Source organism: Semicossyphus pulcher, unplaced genomic scaffold, assembly GCF_022749685.1.
Source record: "Semicossyphus pulcher isolate SPU_LCO1_2020_fin unplaced genomic scaffold, fSemPul1.0.p SCAF_13, whole genome shotgun sequence".
Lineage (NCBI taxonomy): Eukaryota > Metazoa > Chordata > Actinopteri > Labriformes > Labridae > Semicossyphus > Semicossyphus pulcher.
This window is the reverse complement of record NW_027211637.1, coordinates 2,601,607-2,619,530: the sequence shown is the minus strand read 5'-3', so window position 1 is coordinate 2,619,530 and position 17,924 is coordinate 2,601,607. Positions and strand designations below refer to the sequence as shown.

The 17,924-nt window shown below is 40.8% G+C and overlaps 1 protein-coding gene across 1 annotated transcript; it reads right to left on the bottom strand.

Moving 5' to 3' along the window:
- Positions 1 to 2: 2 nt before the first annotated feature.
- clcn6 (chloride channel 6) lies at positions 3 to 17,000 on the bottom strand. Its single transcript, XM_069660652.1, has 23 exons — positions 16,926 to 17,000; positions 15,991 to 16,050; positions 15,774 to 15,839; positions 15,326 to 15,391; positions 15,172 to 15,238; positions 14,691 to 14,797; positions 14,153 to 14,279; positions 13,751 to 13,818; positions 11,610 to 11,668; positions 11,380 to 11,512; positions 10,885 to 10,998; positions 10,619 to 10,785; positions 10,399 to 10,510; positions 9,953 to 10,082; positions 9,710 to 9,863; positions 9,037 to 9,193; positions 8,673 to 8,779; positions 7,003 to 7,189; positions 6,464 to 6,624; positions 5,697 to 5,853; positions 5,495 to 5,602; positions 5,054 to 5,179; positions 3 to 3,303 (listed from the first exon to the last, which is right to left on the bottom strand). Exons 1-23 carry the CDS (start codon positions 16,998 to 17,000, stop codon positions 3,223 to 3,225), a joined length of 2,589 nt encoding a protein of 862 aa, XP_069516753.1. The 3' UTR covers positions 3 to 3,222.
- Positions 17,001 to 17,924: the final 924 nt, after the last annotated feature.

Sequence of the window (17,924 nt, the reverse complement as noted above, 5' to 3'; positions counted from 1 at the left end):
GACAAAACAGAAGGACCTTTATTTATTCCAACAATAATAAAGGCACAAGGCAGAGGTCTCTCTGCTTTTTGTTCTGCAGCAAACGTGCCAGTTTTCTACATTTGTAGAAACTACAAATTTCTAAACAAGCACAGGGCGCTGTCTCAATCTCCACGTGAGTCATAAGAAACAGAAAGTATTTGGCAAACAGTCCTTCAGGTCTGGCTTCACGGTAGGATATGTTCTGTCCACTGTTTCTCTTAATCTCATATTGTGCACACCACCTGTCATGCCATATGTACTATTTAAAAAGGATAACATTAAAACAATCATTTTTCAATAAAATAACAAGCGAGCAATGCCTTTATGACTATGAACAATTATATTATCCAGGACGGCCTCGGTCCTGAAGAAATGCATGATATTTTCATTCACAGCACAGGCAGCAAATCATAAAAATAAAACTGTATAAAAAATAATCTCTTAAATAAATGATAAAGCCAAGACAATAAACAAATAAGGAATGGCTGATGTACATATATGTGCCATTGTTGTTGCTAATAATCATCAACCTGACAAACAGTGGTCTTCAATAAGAGTACCATCCACTTCCTTTAACTTGCCTTTGCTCTGAGTCACATTTTTAGTCCCTTATTGGAATGACAATGAAATTACATACAGAGTGGACCTACTGTATTGCTAAAAAACTAGGAATATTTTAGACATAAGTTTAGCTAAATCTGGATCTTGTAAATTTCCTATTCACCATATTCACACAGCGGCCATTGTACTCTGACATCAGCTCAAATGCTGGTATCAAAAGGACAAAGTTTAATCTCTATGTTCAAGGTTGCACATAGCATGAATGGTATCTGACTATTTGTTATTAGTTCTACACCTCAATGTTGATCAGCAGCCAGAAACACTTAATAAAAAAAGTTAAAATGACGACAGCTAACATTAGCATTTAGCTTTTTCCTAGCTAACATTTGAGTTATACAATAAAAAATTAAAGGTATATGTGTATGTTAGCTCATGTAATGTTCCCAGCTAACTGTATGTTAGCTTAACGTATTCCTTTGGCTACATCCTGTTAGCTACAATTATATTCCTAGCTAAAAAATATATTAGCTAAAGGTAGGTTCCTAGCTAACAGTATTTTAGCAGCATGTTAGCTAGGAAGTGGTTGAATGCTAACTTCACTGTTGTCTAACTGTACCCATGATGACTAACATGAAATATTTTGGAAATTAGTTTTACTTGTGATTTGACGAGTTAGTCTTTCCTTTAGATTCCTTATTCACCATACCGTATTGCAGTATTTCAGGTTGCAAATCTTATAAATGTGGATAAGAGTGTTTTCATTTAATGCATTTTGGTTGATAGTGAAAACTCAGGCAACAGCTAACGTTAGCATTCAGCCAGTTCCAAGCTAATTTAACCATTAGATTAAGTAACACGATATGTTGAGAAAAGCTTAGCTAACAGTAGCTAACAGTATGTTATCTAATGTATGTTTTAGCTTAGAATATGTTAGTAGGGATAATCAATGTCGAGGAGCTGTTGTTACAGCAAACAAAATTATAATTTCAACGTGAGATAAAAGATAAAATACATAAAAAAAGGGAAACATATAAAAACAGATACCTTTGAAATACAATTGTGCTTGTGTTTGATTACTAATGTTGGCATTAGCAAACATACTGAATGCTTTTCAGACTGAGTTTCATGCTAATTAAATATTAGCTAACAGTTTGTAGCCAGCTAACGGTAGAGTAGCTAACTGTATGTTTCTAGCTAATTTGTTAGCCTGTATTTTAAAGCTAACATTAGCTGTTGTCTCTAGCTTTAGTGAATGGGTTCTCAAGTATGTCGTTTTAACTTGTAATATGGCCTATTGTCGATCCAGCTTTTCACCATCTATTGTCTTTTCATTGGCTGATAAAGAAGGAACTAGCCGCCATGTGAACATGTGAATAACAAACAAAACCTTGGTCAACATAACCTGAGACCGTCAGACATACAGTCCGTGACACATTGAAACACCGAACAGACTGAAGGACAGTGAAATTATATCTACATATCACAAGTGCAAATTAACAATGCTAATGTTATTTACAAACAGCTGCAGTGGTTAAAAACGTTTCTGTATGTCCAACTTGGAGTGAGCTAACACGGTCACTAAACTGCTGAGGTCTAGTTTATAGTCACAGGCCGTGAGGGGACGTCAGCCTGCTTTTAGTGCACACGTTCCAGTTAATTATACAGTAAATTAAAACATACAGACACGAGTCAAAAATAAAAGTGCTACAGTGACAACGATGATAAAGCATAATTATAAAGTCAAATAAAAGATTGTGCCATGAAGGTAGTAAGGAAACCTTTCCAAGTGATAGTGAGTAACCGTTACTTCCCAATTTGATGCAGCTGAAGCAAATAGCCTTACCTTTATAGATATTAAGAGTGTCAAAGTTAAAATGCCTTTTTCACTTCTGAGATTACAGTATCTGTTCAGCACAGCAACAGGACAACATAGAGTATGCATTTCCTGATATTTCATCGCTTGCTGCACTTTAAACTCTAAATTCTGAATTCAAACAGATCATTACAAATTAAATAACACGTTTGAAGTGTCTGTCCTGCAAACGTTGATTTTCAATGCACACAGAAGCTGTTATAGTGGTTGTTTTGATTCATGATAGCAATGCAGAATTCAGGGTTATTTGAGTAAATTTGTTGCCGTTTTGGAGCTTTGTTTCAGTTGCACCATTTCATGGATGTAGTTAGGTAGTACGTGTGTCTCCAACCAGCAGAAACAGCAGCCAATAAGGTCACCACACCTCTTTGAATCTCTTAATAAAATGTTCCAGATGTCGTCAAGTTTGACCTTTATCTGTGTGGACGACCGGGGAGGTAAACGTGGAGCAGAACTTATGTTGCAATTGATAAAAAGTAAATTAGTTGATGGGTTTGGAAAAGATTCAAACCTTTTCTATACAGAAAAAGATGGACAAGGTGGATCCTGGATCTGGGCTGGGCTGAAGGAAGGCTGAAAATGTCTTGAGAGAAATACAACTGAATGGTTTCACTTACTGGAGAACTGTGTTTCCAGCTGTACCACAGGGAATGTGTGTGTGGATGTTAATGTGCTGTATGTGTGTAGGAATGCCTTCGTGCAAACGGGTCGGGACAGGACGGAGAAAAAGGCTGGGGACACAGTCTGAGTTGGACGGGTATGGTGGGTCAGATAGTGATGTAGTGCTGTCTCAGTTTGGCCACCAGGAACTCGTGGGTTATGTTATGTCTTGTGATTATTCCAACAATCTGAAAGAGACGGCAGAAATTAAACAAGTCAGACTTAAGCTGAGTGCTGAGCTGAAACATAACAGCAAAGGTTTAAATCACTGAGTTTTGGCCCTAAACTGTTTATAGAAGTGGAGGTAACCTTGGGGTTGTCAATGGGAAGTGCTGTAAACCTGCATTATATCTAAAGCCCAGCAGGGGGCGACTCCACTGGTTGCAAAAAAGACGTCTAGTACGAAATGAGCCTACTCCTCACTTTATTTATCACCTCAGTAAACATTTTCCTAATGAGTTGAAGGTCTCAATCTGTAGTCTCCTATAATACGTGATGTTCATTTTGTGAATCAGGTCCCATTTAAAGTAAAATAGACGATAAAGTGGTGTATGGCCACCTTGTGAGTCCCAACCATGACGACCTGAAAAGTGTCTTGTAGTCAATTTCTTTGTAAAGTAAATTTAGTCCTGAGTCTGTTTTTAAAGTGGATATATTTTAGCTACGCAATCAATGTTCTATTATTGTAATGTGTTTTTGAGTTTAAGTTTGTTTCGTTTCAAAAATTGTATACATATTTTAAGTGTATTATTTTCCGGAGTCTGTCCTACCTCCTGAAACGAACAGGCCGTTTTGCCATTCAAAGGTTCGACCTTAGCCTCGACTGACAGTATTTGGAGTGACCGCATAGCCCCTCCCCCACGTGGGATCGCAAATTTGGGGGTGTTTGACAATCTGATACTGGGTCATGATTTCTATTTGTGTAATTATTGTTTTCTGTATGACCTTCTTGCTTCTTTTGTTGTTAGAAATAAATTTAATCCAATCCAATCCAAAGTTGTAGAAAACATGGCTGCTCTAGGATCAGTTACTCGTCCTTATATGTACGAGCCAGAACCGCCAGGAGGTATCTGAATGGTAAGTTGAAATCCTGGCAACGACTTGACTACAAGCTTGTTCACGAAGGCAGCCTGAGGGGAATGACGGGGTTCTACGTAGAAACCTGCTGCTGGTCTGAACGGCCCGTTTCACAGGAGACCTTTTTAAACATGTCATTCTGAAAACACAGTTTTCACTTTTTCCCTGTGAACAATAAACCCATGCAAAATATGAGAATATCCATTCAAAGGATATGGCCCCTTTAACAAGCCAAAATAGCACTGCAATAATTATTACAGGTACCATTACACACAGGTGCACTTTGCTATCCAAGCTAACTAGCTAGCCTAGCATTGGCTGATACCCTAGCGTTTACTAATGTGACGGCCTCAGAGTGAGCCTTTCTAGCTGTTGTGTCCTTCCTTTTTGCTTGCTGTGTTTTCGTTGTTTCAGGTGATTGTGAGAGGAGCTGAGACCGTGTCAGGGATGCAGCAGACCTGAGCAGGCTGGGCTCAGGAGGCTATTAAACAGGCCTGCAAGATCTTCTCAGTCTTGTCCCTGGCCTGCAGACTGACTTACTACTCATACACAACACTCACCACCATTCTTTTGTCACATACTATTGAGCCAGGTCTTGAAACTAACCCCTTGCTTTTCTTTAGCTCCTTCCTCTTGTACAAATATGTTCACTTCTGACCCCAAATAAACTAAGATGGCGACGGCCAAAATGCCAAAATCGAGGCTTCAGAAACTGAGTCCTTAAACCACTGGATGACGTCACGGAGGATACACTCACTTCTTATATACAGCCTATGATATCAGCCTTTAAAAGTTCATCCTGGACTAATTTAAACCTTCATCATTTTGGTTATTAAGCAACTCGTTTCCATCACTACTTACTTCTCCGACTGCATTGACCACCGGTAAGTGTCTGAGGCCCATAGTCCTGAACAGGTTGAACACCTGGGAGATGCGCGTGTTTGGTGAAACTGTGTAGGGACACGGGTTCATGTAGGGGGTGACATCCTGCCAACGAAAGGAACAACATGTTTTTCATCAACTCAGGATGTTAGTTAAACATTTCTGTTTATATTATATGGAAAAGTAATCCTGTACAACTGATAGCACAAACACACACAAGGTTTTAGCAGCTGAAAAAAAACACATTACAAAATGTAAATACATGCAATAAGGACCTGAGCATGACACGATATTTGCTTTGCAGCATCGGGTTAAATTACGTCCTTTGGGTATATTTTTAGTCCAATTTGTGCAGGTTAATTGGCCACAAAAGACGCACAGTCTTTGTGAATCCGGCCCTCAGTGTAAAATGGGTCGTACCACTATCATGCGGGGGTTGAGCAGGGCGAGGTCCAAGTCATGGATGTCAGGGTAACGTGGGTAATCTTCTGTCATCTCTGCGAAGGACAACCTGGGCTGAGTGGCGCTCTGTGATGGACGATATAGAGACACATTCAGTTGGACAGACTCAAAAGTTATTCTTCATTAAGTGTGTGTGTGTGTGTGTGTGTGTGTGACTGACCGACTGGCTCTCAGCGTAGCAGACCCCTCTGATGAGCAAGTTGACCAGCTGTGAGCGCAGGATGAGGCCGTGGAAGGTGAGGGGTCTGAAGCGCTCCTCCATGGTCCACTCCTCACTGGGGGACTGGTCCGGGTACAGGTTGGGGTAGGGAGCGTGCCTGCAGGTGGACAGAAACAACAACTATTACTGGACTTCTAACTTGGACTGTTGGCAGGTCTTTGCTGCCCCCTGCTGGGCACTGAAGAGCGAAACACCTCTTTACTTTGTTTTCTAACCTGTGACATGATTTAAATGTAGCAGAAACAATTGGAAAACAATTATTTAAGACAAATGAATCCTCCATTTTATAACAAAAGTACAATAAAGTGCAAACAGTCAACTTTCCCTGTGTAAAATCAGGAATTTTAGATTAATCTACCACTTACTTCCAAGTTCACTAAACTAACGGTTTATATAAAGTCTATAAAATGTCGTGTGACGTCTTTAAATCCTTCTTTTGTTCAACAAACAAGTTAAAGTCCAAACTCCATAAATGGCAAAAAAACCCTGCATCCTCACATTTTAGAATCTGGACCCAGAAATGTTTGACAACTTTGCTTAGAAAAATGATTTACTGACAGTCAAACTAGTTGGCAATACATTTTCCTCGATCCGTTGCTGGTGAAGCTCTGTGTGTGTGTGTGTGTGTGTGTGTGTGTGTGTGTGTGTGTGTGTGTGTGTGTGTGTGTGTGTGTGTGTGTGTGTGTTTGTGTGTGTGTGTGTCCTACCGCCTCTCCAACATCTGCTGCAGCAGGTCCTCTCCCTCCTCTGCCGGCTCTGCAGCGGGGTTCTGCTCGTCACAGACGTTCCTCAGCTCGCTCGACGGGTACGACTTCATGGACTGACAGCGCCGCCGCTGCTCCCCTGCGCGAGACATCACGCTGGATTTCTACACGAGGCAGCGAAAGGTTTCTTTACAATGACGACAAAAGTAAGTTTGATGTGGTGTTTATGCATTTCTGTTGATGTCAAGACTGAGCTCCAATCAAACACCCTTTTCACAAAAAGGGGAAAATAAAAGAGGAAAAGTGTAACAAGGGAGAACAGATGGTAAAACAAGGAGAAGATAGAACAAAACAGATAAATTAAATAAATAAAAGGAGTTCTTTTCTTGTTTTAGTTTCACTCTTCACTTTGTTGGCAGGACGTTTAAAATCTACACACTCGCTCCTGTCTGCAGAAACGTCCTTCAGCCCCTCCTCTTTTCATCCAGCTCCCTCTGGACACGAGACCGAGCTTTAAAAACGCTAACAGGTGCAGGACAAACCTTGAATCGGATGTTGTTGCTGACCAGGATGTTTCCCTTCATGAAGTCCTTTTCGTTCTGTCGGTTCTCTGTGACCACGGGGAAGGCGTGGTAGACGGTGGTCCGCAGGATGCTGACCAGAGACTGGACCCGGGTATGGGGGTACACGTAGGTCAGGTTGGGCTCCATGATGTCGCTGGCTGTCAGCCTGATAAAATAAGACAAGATAAGATAAGATGAGATTATCGATCCCCAGGGGAGAATTCGGGTGTTGCAGCAGTACAAAGACAAAATAGCAAGCAAGTAAATACAATATAAAAATAAGAATAGATAAATAAATAAAAATATGAGGTATATACAGCTGTTAAACAAGTAGGAGTAAGTGACAAGTTAAAGTGACAGTTATGGGATAAAGTGACATGGTATGAATGATGAGATAACACAGTTTGGTATGAGGTCTAGCGTTTATGATATGGTAGAATATAAGGTGCATAAAAGTGCGTCAGTAATAAGTAATATAAGGGTAAATTATATAGTATATTAGAAAAGAGAGGGAACACTGATGATGGGATTCTTTTTAAAAGGAGAACATTTCAACCTGAAGGTGAAGACACCTGACAAGCAGAATCAATTATTATCATCCAGGATGTTTAGAGATTCAAATAATATAAAGAAAAGTCCGATATTTACTCAGAGGAGATAAAAACTCTTTTAAATTTGTCTGTTCTGCGCACAGATTGTGTGTAAAAAGTGGACGTAGCCTGCGGGCCTTCAATGCAGAAGTGCATCAAACCTGCATACTTAGAATTGTCCAGCAGGGGGCGACTCACTGGGTGCAGAAAGAAGACTTGAAAGAAAGTGCTCCTCCTCCTCTCCTGATGTATTCCCTCAGTAAACATGTTCCTAATGAGTTTATGGTCTCAGTCTCTAGTTTCAAGTCTTCTTCAGCACAGCATGATGTTCATTTAGTCACTGATGCTCCCAGTTAGAGTCACACAGAGCAGAAAGCAGGGGAGGCTTTAAGGCGTGGATACTTGCACGCTAGGTTTGATAAAAGCAAACATTTAGAGCACAAATCCAGCTGTGGCAGAGGCTAGAGATCACTGGGGCGGTCAGTGCCTGCAAATATTACAATTTGATATGATCATTATTATAATTATTGGCATTATTAAAGAATTGGTATATTTGCATACATGTAAGCCTAAAGTTTCAGAGTGCTGCTCACTCTCTTAGAAGAACTTTAAAGCCAGTCAGCTTTCTTTTGTCAACATGATTTCTTTTGTCTTTTCGCGCCAACATGAAGTCCATACTAAGAGCTCAGCTACGCCCGGCAACAAGAGAAGAGAAGAGAAGTTTGCCTTAAGATTCTTTTTTGGCTTTTGCAGCTAAATATGGGGAAGAGAGAGTGGAGGATGACATGCACCAAATGATCTGCTCTACCATTGAACTAAGCCAGCGCCCCGCCTGCAGGGCTTTTTGCCTGAAAGCAGCGCAATTAATTATCAAGCACTTCCTGCTGGCGATCGAACCCGCTCAACCAGATTAACATATTGACAGGCTAAGAGCACAGAGTGGGAATGAAAAAGGCACCATTCTCCAAAATACAAGACAGTGTAATGTCAAAATCATTTTAATTTGGTCATTTTAAGGTAAAAAAGATAAATAATGTTGCTTTAAAGAACCAATCTTACTTGTCCATCTCGACCTCAGTCTCCCACTCCAGCAGAGGAACTCCTCTCAGCTGGATGTGGATGTCATAGATCCCCTTGTTGAAGAAATCTCCGGTCCATTTGGCAACCTGACGATCACCACAACGCAATTTAACACATAAACCGAACAGAGGACATCAATGTGTCATGTACACTACAAAACTTATCAGCACTTCTACTCCTTTCTGAAACTGATAACATAAAGACATTCAACACAAGAATCAAACAGGAAACACGTCACTTTTCATGAACACGCCTGAACTTAACTTCTTATCATTTCTCAAGACTGATGATAGAAACTCATTTCATATATATAAATGCTGAGTTATATAAAATGAAAGTGTACCATCAGAGTGATCATGATGGGCAGCCCGTATGTGATTTCATTGGTGGACTCGATGAGGATGACAGTCAGACTGATGGTCATCCTGACCACGCCTCCCAGGAAGGACGCGGCTCCGATCAGAGCGAAGGTCCCGCAGTAGATGTCCATCCCCAGTTTCCTGCCAGAGGACAGACACACAGTCAGAAGCAGCATCACTCCAGTCTGTGTGACGGGAGGAGGCGGAGGTGGGTGAGAGTGAGGGTCATTAAGCCAACAGGCTGCCTCTGACAGCAGGCCTGTGCTAACAGACATTACTGTCAGCTGAGAGGAGCTCAAAGCCGGGTTGTGACAGCAGAGGAAGAGAATCGTCCAGTCAGCAGATTCCATCACGAGAGCTGTGAAGCTGCACGATGAGCATCCAGCATTTTATATTCTCTTCTTATATCTCTGGTTTTGGTCTCCACCAGCTCCTGGTTAAATCCTCCACTTTGTTCAGCAGCTACTCTCTAACGGTGTCTGCCTGCTGAGCACGGAGTCTAGAGTAGGTTTCTAAAAGCTTTTTAATTAAATAGAGCTGCCCGGTACGGGTAATAAAGCTGATAAGAGCGAGTAATAAATGTGCCGGAGGTCTATATAAACAAACTAAAGAGAAAAGTCATTCAGAATCAGGAGAATAATTAATCATCGATCTTACACTTTGAGGATGTTTGCGACCAGACGTCCAAAAGCGGCTCCACAGAGCAGCGAGGGGACGAACAGACCGCTGGGAACAGACACACCGTATGTCCAACAGGCCAACAGGAAGTACAGCAGGAAGAACACCGACAGAGTCAGGGGGCTGAAGGTACCTGATGGGAAGGACAGGAAGCAGGTGGTCATTAAGTCAAATCAGTAAATAATATAAGAATATGCAGCATGTTCCAAAATGTTTCCTCACCGTCCTGGTGGAAGAGCTGATGTATCGCAGCCTCCTGAGGGTTGAAGAACAGCGTGGCCATGTCGTTGTAGGTCTTGTTGGCGCAGAAGAACTGACGGATGGTCGAGTTGATGTCCTCACTGCCCGACGGCTGAAAACGAGACTCAACACTCAATATAAGAAAATAAATACATGAGAGGACTGAGGTCCACGGAGACTCACCGATGGCGACTGTCGGCCTGTGTCAGGGCCCAAAACTCGCACATTAACATAAATTAAAGACACAAAACCTTAACACCTTTTAAAGAGGAAGTTAAATTCCCTGCTTCTAAAGACTTTTAAGACTTGTAGTTTGTCTCTGCTTCCGTCGCACGAACAATTTCCTCATCTCTGAAATATTGATCAGCGGAGTCGACCATGTAGATATGGACTCAAACTATAACAGGCGTTAGAACGGTGGAAGTTACCGTGGTGTTGTGGGACGTGGGGGTGGACAGGTCACGACACTCGCCCAACAGCAGGGAGGCTGCAAATATCACCACTGTTGTCACCATGGTTACGAGCAGGCTCTCTAAGACTCTGGAAAAATGCAGAGATTAAATCAACTTCAATAATTTAAATATTTCTAAAACACACCCGATATTTAAGACAATCTGCGACTGACAGGTTTGATGTTGGAGCGCTCACCTGATGAACTTTGCCTTTGGGTGGATGTGCTTAATACGATACTTAGACAGACTCTTGTTCATGCAGTTGAAGAGCGCCCCCAGCAGGCCACCCACCACCCCCATCAGGACAAAGAAGGCCAGGTCCACCACCGTCCACAGGTGGCAGTTCTTATCTCCGTCCGTACACTGACAGAGGTTAAAGTTTTTGTAATCAATAAAATATTTCATAGTCTAAAGATTCATTGTTAAATACATTTAAGGACATGTTAATAAAAGTCTTTTTACCTTGAACTCTCCGAAGTTGAGCAGACCAGGCAGCTGGAAGGAGCCCCACTTGTTGAAGTTGATCCCAGAGCGGAAGAAGTTTAGGGTGAAAGTGGCCGACATGGAACAGAAGAGCTGAAATACAAGAAGGAGGAGGAGGAGGAAGAGGAGCAGAAGAAGAAGTAGCAGGAGGAGGAGGAGCAAAAGAAGATGAAGAAGAAGGAGGAGAAGGAGTAGAAGAAGAAGTAGAAGGAGCACAAGAAAGAGGAAAAGCAGAAGAAGAAGGAGAAGGAGGACAAGCAGAAGAAGAAGAGGAGGAGCAGAAAATATAAGAAGAAGAAGACGAGGAGGAAAAGAAGGACGAATAAGACGATGGAGGAGAAGGAGCAGAAGAAGTAGAAGGAGCACAAGAAGAAGAAGTAGAAGAAGAAGACTCAATGGTTAATACGTTACGCTGTGTATGTACCACTGTACAGTACAGCCTTCTCATTGACAGACTTGGATAAGAGGACGTACCACTTTCCATGTGAGCGCCTGGTTCCAGAAAGACGAGCCCTCCTCCAGACTGAAGAGCGTTCCTCCTATAGGAGCGCCGAAGGCAGCAGCGACTCCAGCAGCTGCACCCGCCGACACAAAGTCCCGCTTGTCCCTGAAGAACAGTGAAGGCAGCACGTTAAGCCATGTTTAAAGACATTTTGAATTCCAGGAAAGCAGTAAATAGGACGCAAAGTGAACTACAGACACACCTGTCGCTGCGGAAGTAAGGGAAATCAAATTTGATCCTCTTGAAGGTGATGCTCTGAAACTGAAGGGAGAAAACATCCGATGAGACCTCAGAGGACATGATGAGGAACATTTACTCAGCATACATCGCCCTTAAACCGGTCAGTGAGGCTTTGAACACGTGTGAACCAATGTTTATCCAGTTATAAAGGTTGGATTTAATAGGACGGGCTGACAGATTGTGTTCCACCACTGCAGAGGGAATCTTCTCTTAACATACATTCTGTCAGGAAGTTTTCCAGGAAGTTCAAGAGTTCATTTCATGGGCTCTTTAAATGCTGACAACACAAAGTTAGAGCTGCTGCAGGAAACAGGAACATGATGCTGCATTTCAGGCAGACTGAAACATCTCAAGGACAAGGTCTGTTTCAAGCAAACATTACGATAAAGACGACAGTGTTGTTTTATGTGTACTATCATTTGTTCAAAGGTAACTTAATGGGATCAGATAAAATCCTGAAAACGTGTTGTTCAAGAGAAAAAAAGGATTACGTAATCAGATAAGATCAGGCAATCCAATCCGGATAAAACCTCCAGTTTGTGTTCGAAACTTTTATCCGGATTGGGATAACTTTAATGGAAAAAATCAGGATTATTCTGATCCCAGCAGAGGAGAGGATTCAGGCTAGACGATGAGGTAGACTTTAGGGTTGTGGGAAAAAAGGGATTTTGTCCCATAAAATAATTCACCAAACAGCTTCAATAGCAAACAGAAAATATTTAAAAAAAACAGCTGTCAGGGTCTTATATTTTGTGTGGATGTGGCGCCCCCTGTGGACAAAGTATGTAGCATGAAGTCCAGTTTAGAGCTCTGATCAACCAGATTTGGTCATCTTTAATCTCTATTTACAGATTCTACATAGAAATGTAGAGTCTGTAGGCAGGGACGTGGATTTTAGGGATAACAAGTGTTCCATTTTCTGTTTGTAGTACGTTTGTAGTCCGAGTAGTATTGACCAATCCCGTATCAGCAGGCTGTGGTGCACGCAGGAAAAACAGTCTGTGTGGAGAGCAAAAGCAGGCGGAACGTAATCCGCTTTAACGACATCCCGGCTCCCATCAGCGTCATCTGACAACGATTTAGCTTCTTATTCATCTCTATAAACATGTGCACGCTAACAGCTAACAATCTGTTCTAGAGCTAAAATTCAACTTGAGATAAATTCCTTGACACGGTGTCACGAAAGCCGTTCAGCGCTCAGAATTCCCAAATTCATCAAATGCATCATAAATGATGGCTCCGCCCTCCGTTCAACAAACTTCTCATGTGAAAGTAGTTTTCTTCTCCTCCTGAGGACAGACCTGACAAAGCTTCAGGTTGACTTGTTCCTAATCTGCATCATGATGTTGTTCTTTCAGCAAACTGAAGAGCCGTTAATTAAAGTCAGTCACAAGATGCATACATTCTGTCGACAATGCAGCACGTGGAAAAGGAAGTCGTTTATCTCTAACCTCCGGCTACATGCCCCGGCCTGTTCACAGGTGTGCCCAGAGGTTATATCGTTGTCAGACTGTAGCCGATGGGATCCGAGATTGTTGCTCTGGTAATCTGGATGTGGTAATCCTTCAGAGTCAGTATCTGGATCAGGTTGAGCCTATCCAGTTTTCTTTGAAAAACCAGGATAAAAGTAAGATGGAATATCTGATCCTGGATAGAAAAAAAGTGTATTTCCAAATCAGGATAAGAATCATCCTGATCGAACCTTTTGGTCTTCTCTGGATGTGTAGATCAGGGGTACATCATTCATTCATGAAGGTTCGTCATTGGGTTGTGTTCATCTTAGTCTACGTTCAATCTGCAAGCAATGTGCTCAATCCTGATTTATTGCTCAGATATGATTTTATTATTTTGGCAGCTCACATTATATCTTAAATGTGGCCAATGTAAGATAACAGTGTCAGTCTTGAACTGAGCCTTGTACAGAAGTAAACAATAAAGAATGACTTAAAATTAAGAGAAATGTTGAGAAAGACATTTTATTCTTTAGAGAACTGAATGTTTACAAATATCTGATTATTCTGTATATATATGATCAGTCAATCTCAGCAGAAGACGTACACTCAGTTGTACTCAGTTCATGTGTTCAGGTGTGTGGTGTTGTACCTGAGGAAGACCAGCTCCCACGATGGCTCCGCTGTGTATCATCGGACCTTCTTTCCCCACAAACAGACCTGAGAGGACACACGCTCAGTCAGAGACAACACTGGACACAAAGGAGACATCTTTATGTTATCCTCGACATCATGTCCTGATACTGAAGATGAAGACGCTGACTGATGGTGATGTGGAGATCTTTTAACACAATGTAAAACACGCCATTACAGGTACAAACCCTACATTAAAAATCCTGCTGAGGTTAAAGTAAAGGTATTAGCATAATTAAAAGTACAATATTTCAATCCTTAATGCGGAGAAGTAAACGTGTGTGATACATTATTGTATCTGCCCAGGGTACGGGACACGTTTAGTTTGATTTTGGGTCAAATGTCAGCTGTCACACTTTACCTCCGGCCACGCTGAACAGGACTCCGGTAGCTTTGCAGAGAAAAGTTCGCAGCCGGACGATTCCAGGAATCTTCACTCCGTTCAGGTAACTTTTGATTTCTGGGATCCCCGAACCTGCAGCTACTGGCTGAATACAGGACAACAAATTGTTAGGATGTTAGCATCATCAAGTGACTAAAGGTAAGTATCACAAACTTTATTTATATACTTTATTAAACAATACATCAGCAATATAACAACTTCGAGGCTTTAAAACCAAGAATTCCTGTAAAGTGATGCCAATTATCTAAACATATTGAGGTGTAACTATATCTAACGTCGTTTTACTCTTTCATTTTCTATGTGAGGACGTTTCTGACCACAGGGGCGATCTCATGTTCGACTTTTATGTTACAAAAGTCTTGAGGAGCTTTTTTCAACTTTTTCAGACATTACTGGTAGGAACACTTAAAAACAGTCCTGAATAACAGACATTAAATATCAGTATACTATAACTGAAGCTGGAATTAAAAAACAGGGTGTATCTGAGCGGTCTCACCTCGATGAGGACGAGCATGCTGGCGATGAAGACGAAGGTCATGTTGAAGGACAGGAGCTCCAGCAGAGACAGAGCGAGGCAGCCTTTATCGGTGCACTTCTCGATAGCTGGAGGCGTTCAGTTAAGGTTATTTTAGAGCAGCAATACAACAGCAGCTGCACACAGTCATAATGCAGCTTTGAGAAGCTTTAGGCTTATTGTCACGACAAACTGTAAATACTGGAGAATGGTGGCTGCTTGCATTCAAAATGTCTGCAAATACAGCCTTCTTTGGGAAACAACTGGAACAACTTTTCTTCATAGAGTCTCTTTAGTTTATGTTTGTAGTATTATGTCTTATTTTCATTATATTAAAACATTTTTACTAAATTCTGTGACCGTGTTGTAGCTGAACAGACCTGGCTGTATTTTGAGTATCAGGGTCATGAAAGTGTCTTTGGATTACTGAACCCTGATGTGAGATTCAGCTGTTACAGGATACAATCACTAACCAGAGTGAATTTGATTTTGGTGAAGAGACGTACGAAGAAATCCACAAACAGGCCGACCTGAAAGAGACGTGGAGGAACAGTCTTTGGTCATCATCAGCGAAATGTTGGAACTGAGCCAAGAAAACTAAGATAAATAACACCTACCAGACCCACTGTGACCCCGATAGCAAACACCATCAGCCACCGCACCGCCTCGTACTTTCTGGCCTTCTGTCGGCATAACAAACAAAAACATTTCACATATGATATCTTAAATGGGGAATTAAACCATGTTAGAATTACTTTTTTATTGCAATGCTTTGTCTCAACATCGTCTACAGTTTGTTTGTTTGTTAAGAAGGGCAAAGAAGCATTAACAAACATTTCAATTTGCACATCCATGTACCTGAGGCAGCTAATGAGGGTTTTTTATGTGCATAAGTGTGGGTATATTATGACTAAGTATGGCATTTGCTTACTCAGTTACTGACAATAGCATTCCTGTAAAATCTTGAGATAAAAAACAGAAATAAAATACCATCTGCATGTTCTGCAAAGGTTTTTTCTGCATCTTGGCAAGGACTCAACAAAAGACACTTTAAACTTGTCCTACCTTGTTGTCCATCCCCTCCAGGACCTCCACATAGGGCTCGTTGATGCAGCGGTCATAATCCAAACTCTGCAAAAGCCAAAATAAACACTGTGTTACTACAACCAAGGTCAGACAGCCACAGATATAACTCTGATATCTGCCAAGGACAGCATGAAAACATCAACACTGGCCAAAGCACTACTCCAAATGATAATATTTTCCCCCACAAGTTTCTCACCTCATAGTCTTTCCTGGGTAAGATTTCATCTTCTTCATCTCGGATTTCCCCCAGAATTGTCTTAGGGATAAAAAGGAAGAAATATAGATTTATTAGATCGGATCCAGCAAAGCAGACCAGACAGAAAGACGAACTACAATTTGAAACCTGAATGCAGATAAAGTCACAAAATAAAAACTTCACAATGTTTATACAGTAATAGCATACTTATGACACTGCATCTCCTTCCTGGCATTGTCAGAGGAAGACGCCAGACTCTAATCGGAATTCGGTAGATTTAAATATTACTTATTTTGTCCATTTTAACCTCTAACAGGGAGTAAGTTCACATTGCTTTGCCATTTTGTGGTGTTCAGGTAAATTCGGTGTAATAATTATCTCCAAAGCAACACTTACATTTGAAACCTAAATTGAACTGAATGGAAGATGACTATTGCTATAACAGGCTAATTAGCCATAAAAGTTGCTAGTGTATAGAACTAAACGTAATTGGGGATGTAACGTCCATGCCGGATTGACGAAGGGGTTCTGATTATGCATTCAAAATAGTAATGTTGTCAGAGAGGGCTATTTTGATTTACCTAAATGTAAGAAAAGCCTTACTTGCCGGATTTGTAAACGGAGTTTGGTTTTAGGATTGGATCTTTATAAGCATAAGGGGAAATAGCAAGTAATATCTTCTGGAATTGCAGTTACGGGGTGAGTATTGTTGCCGCTTTTAGAATCGTTGTCTTTTTTGTGCTGTGGATTAATTCAAGGTGAATGTAGTTTACTTGCAAAGGCTAAAACCCAGAATAGAGTCAGTGAGCAGCAGCAGGGTGGAGCAAACCGGAGCAGGATACTGAGGAGAGCTCAAGAGAAATTCTGAGGAAGCATGACTGATAATAAAAGCACAAGTAATCCCCACTTTGCCTTAATGGTATTAATTAATTTACCAGTTCCTCTGGTGTCCGCGTCTCTCCTTCTCTGCAGCAACATTGGCAACAAAAACAGTTTCCACAACACGCCATCTTCGTTGTTGTGTCATGCTGTGTTCAGGGCCCGTGGTAAAAAAGTCAATTTTTAAAAGACCAAATTCGCTTGACGAATCTGAAAAACGCATTCAGTAGGAAGTAAATCAGAAAGATTGTTTCAATGCAAAATACTTATTTACAATGTAGCTGTGTCCTAAATGTTCTTTTTGAAATATGTGTTTAATTTAATGTCGTTTTCTTTAAAATATTTTCATATTTCCAATTATATTTAAATGCACCCTGGGCACCTCTCACTGTGTCATGTGACAACAAAGGCGGACAGTTGCCTCAAACTGTCATAACTGCGTCGTTTTTACGCAATATTAAGCCTATATTCTTAAATAACAGCATTAACTGTCTAAATACATTTAGAAATGAAAATTCCAATATTTCCCAATGTTTTTTTTCTTACGATACAAGGAAAGCCTTTTGTTAAGGATTTTAAAACTGTCCAAAAAATACTTTTTTAGAGTGACATTGATAATACTATCATCATTTTCTGTTATATGTTCTAGATACAATAATAAAACAAGTATAAAATAAAGTATATAAATTATATTATTGATAAATGATAAATATACCGCAATTGTGATACCCCTAAAAAATAAACTGGGGTATCCTATGCTGCATTCCCGCCCATAGCGAAAATCGTAAAAAACGAAACTCAGTTGAAACAACTGCGCATTTTAAACTTGTATGTAATAAATATTAGTTTATGACTTAAAATGAGCACGCTACAATCGCTATGACTCGTAACTAAGCTATAATTTAACTAATTCAACAACAGGATAATACTACTGGACATGAAGATATGAATTATCTTTGACTTTTATGAGAGATTAACCCAAAAATAGCATGTGTAGGAGTTAAGTGTGGGGAAAAAAATAATACTGGAATTTAGGCGTCACTATCAAGCTCATA

Bases quoted from the DNA above. Each gene is read 5' to 3' on its own strand.
- clcn6 (XM_069660652.1), bottom strand. From the start codon at position 17,000: ATGGCGTGTTGTGGAAACTGTTTTTGTTGCCAATGTTGCTGCAGAGAA. The intron at 10,999-11,379 runs GTACGTCCTCTT...CTTGTATTTCAG, and splicing joins AGGCGCTCACATGGAAAGTG to CTCTTCTGTTCCATGTCGGC. The intron at 5,603-5,696 runs GTCAGTCACACA...CGTCCATCACAG, and splicing joins GCTACGCTGAGAGCCAGTCG to AGCGCCACTCAGCCCAGGTT.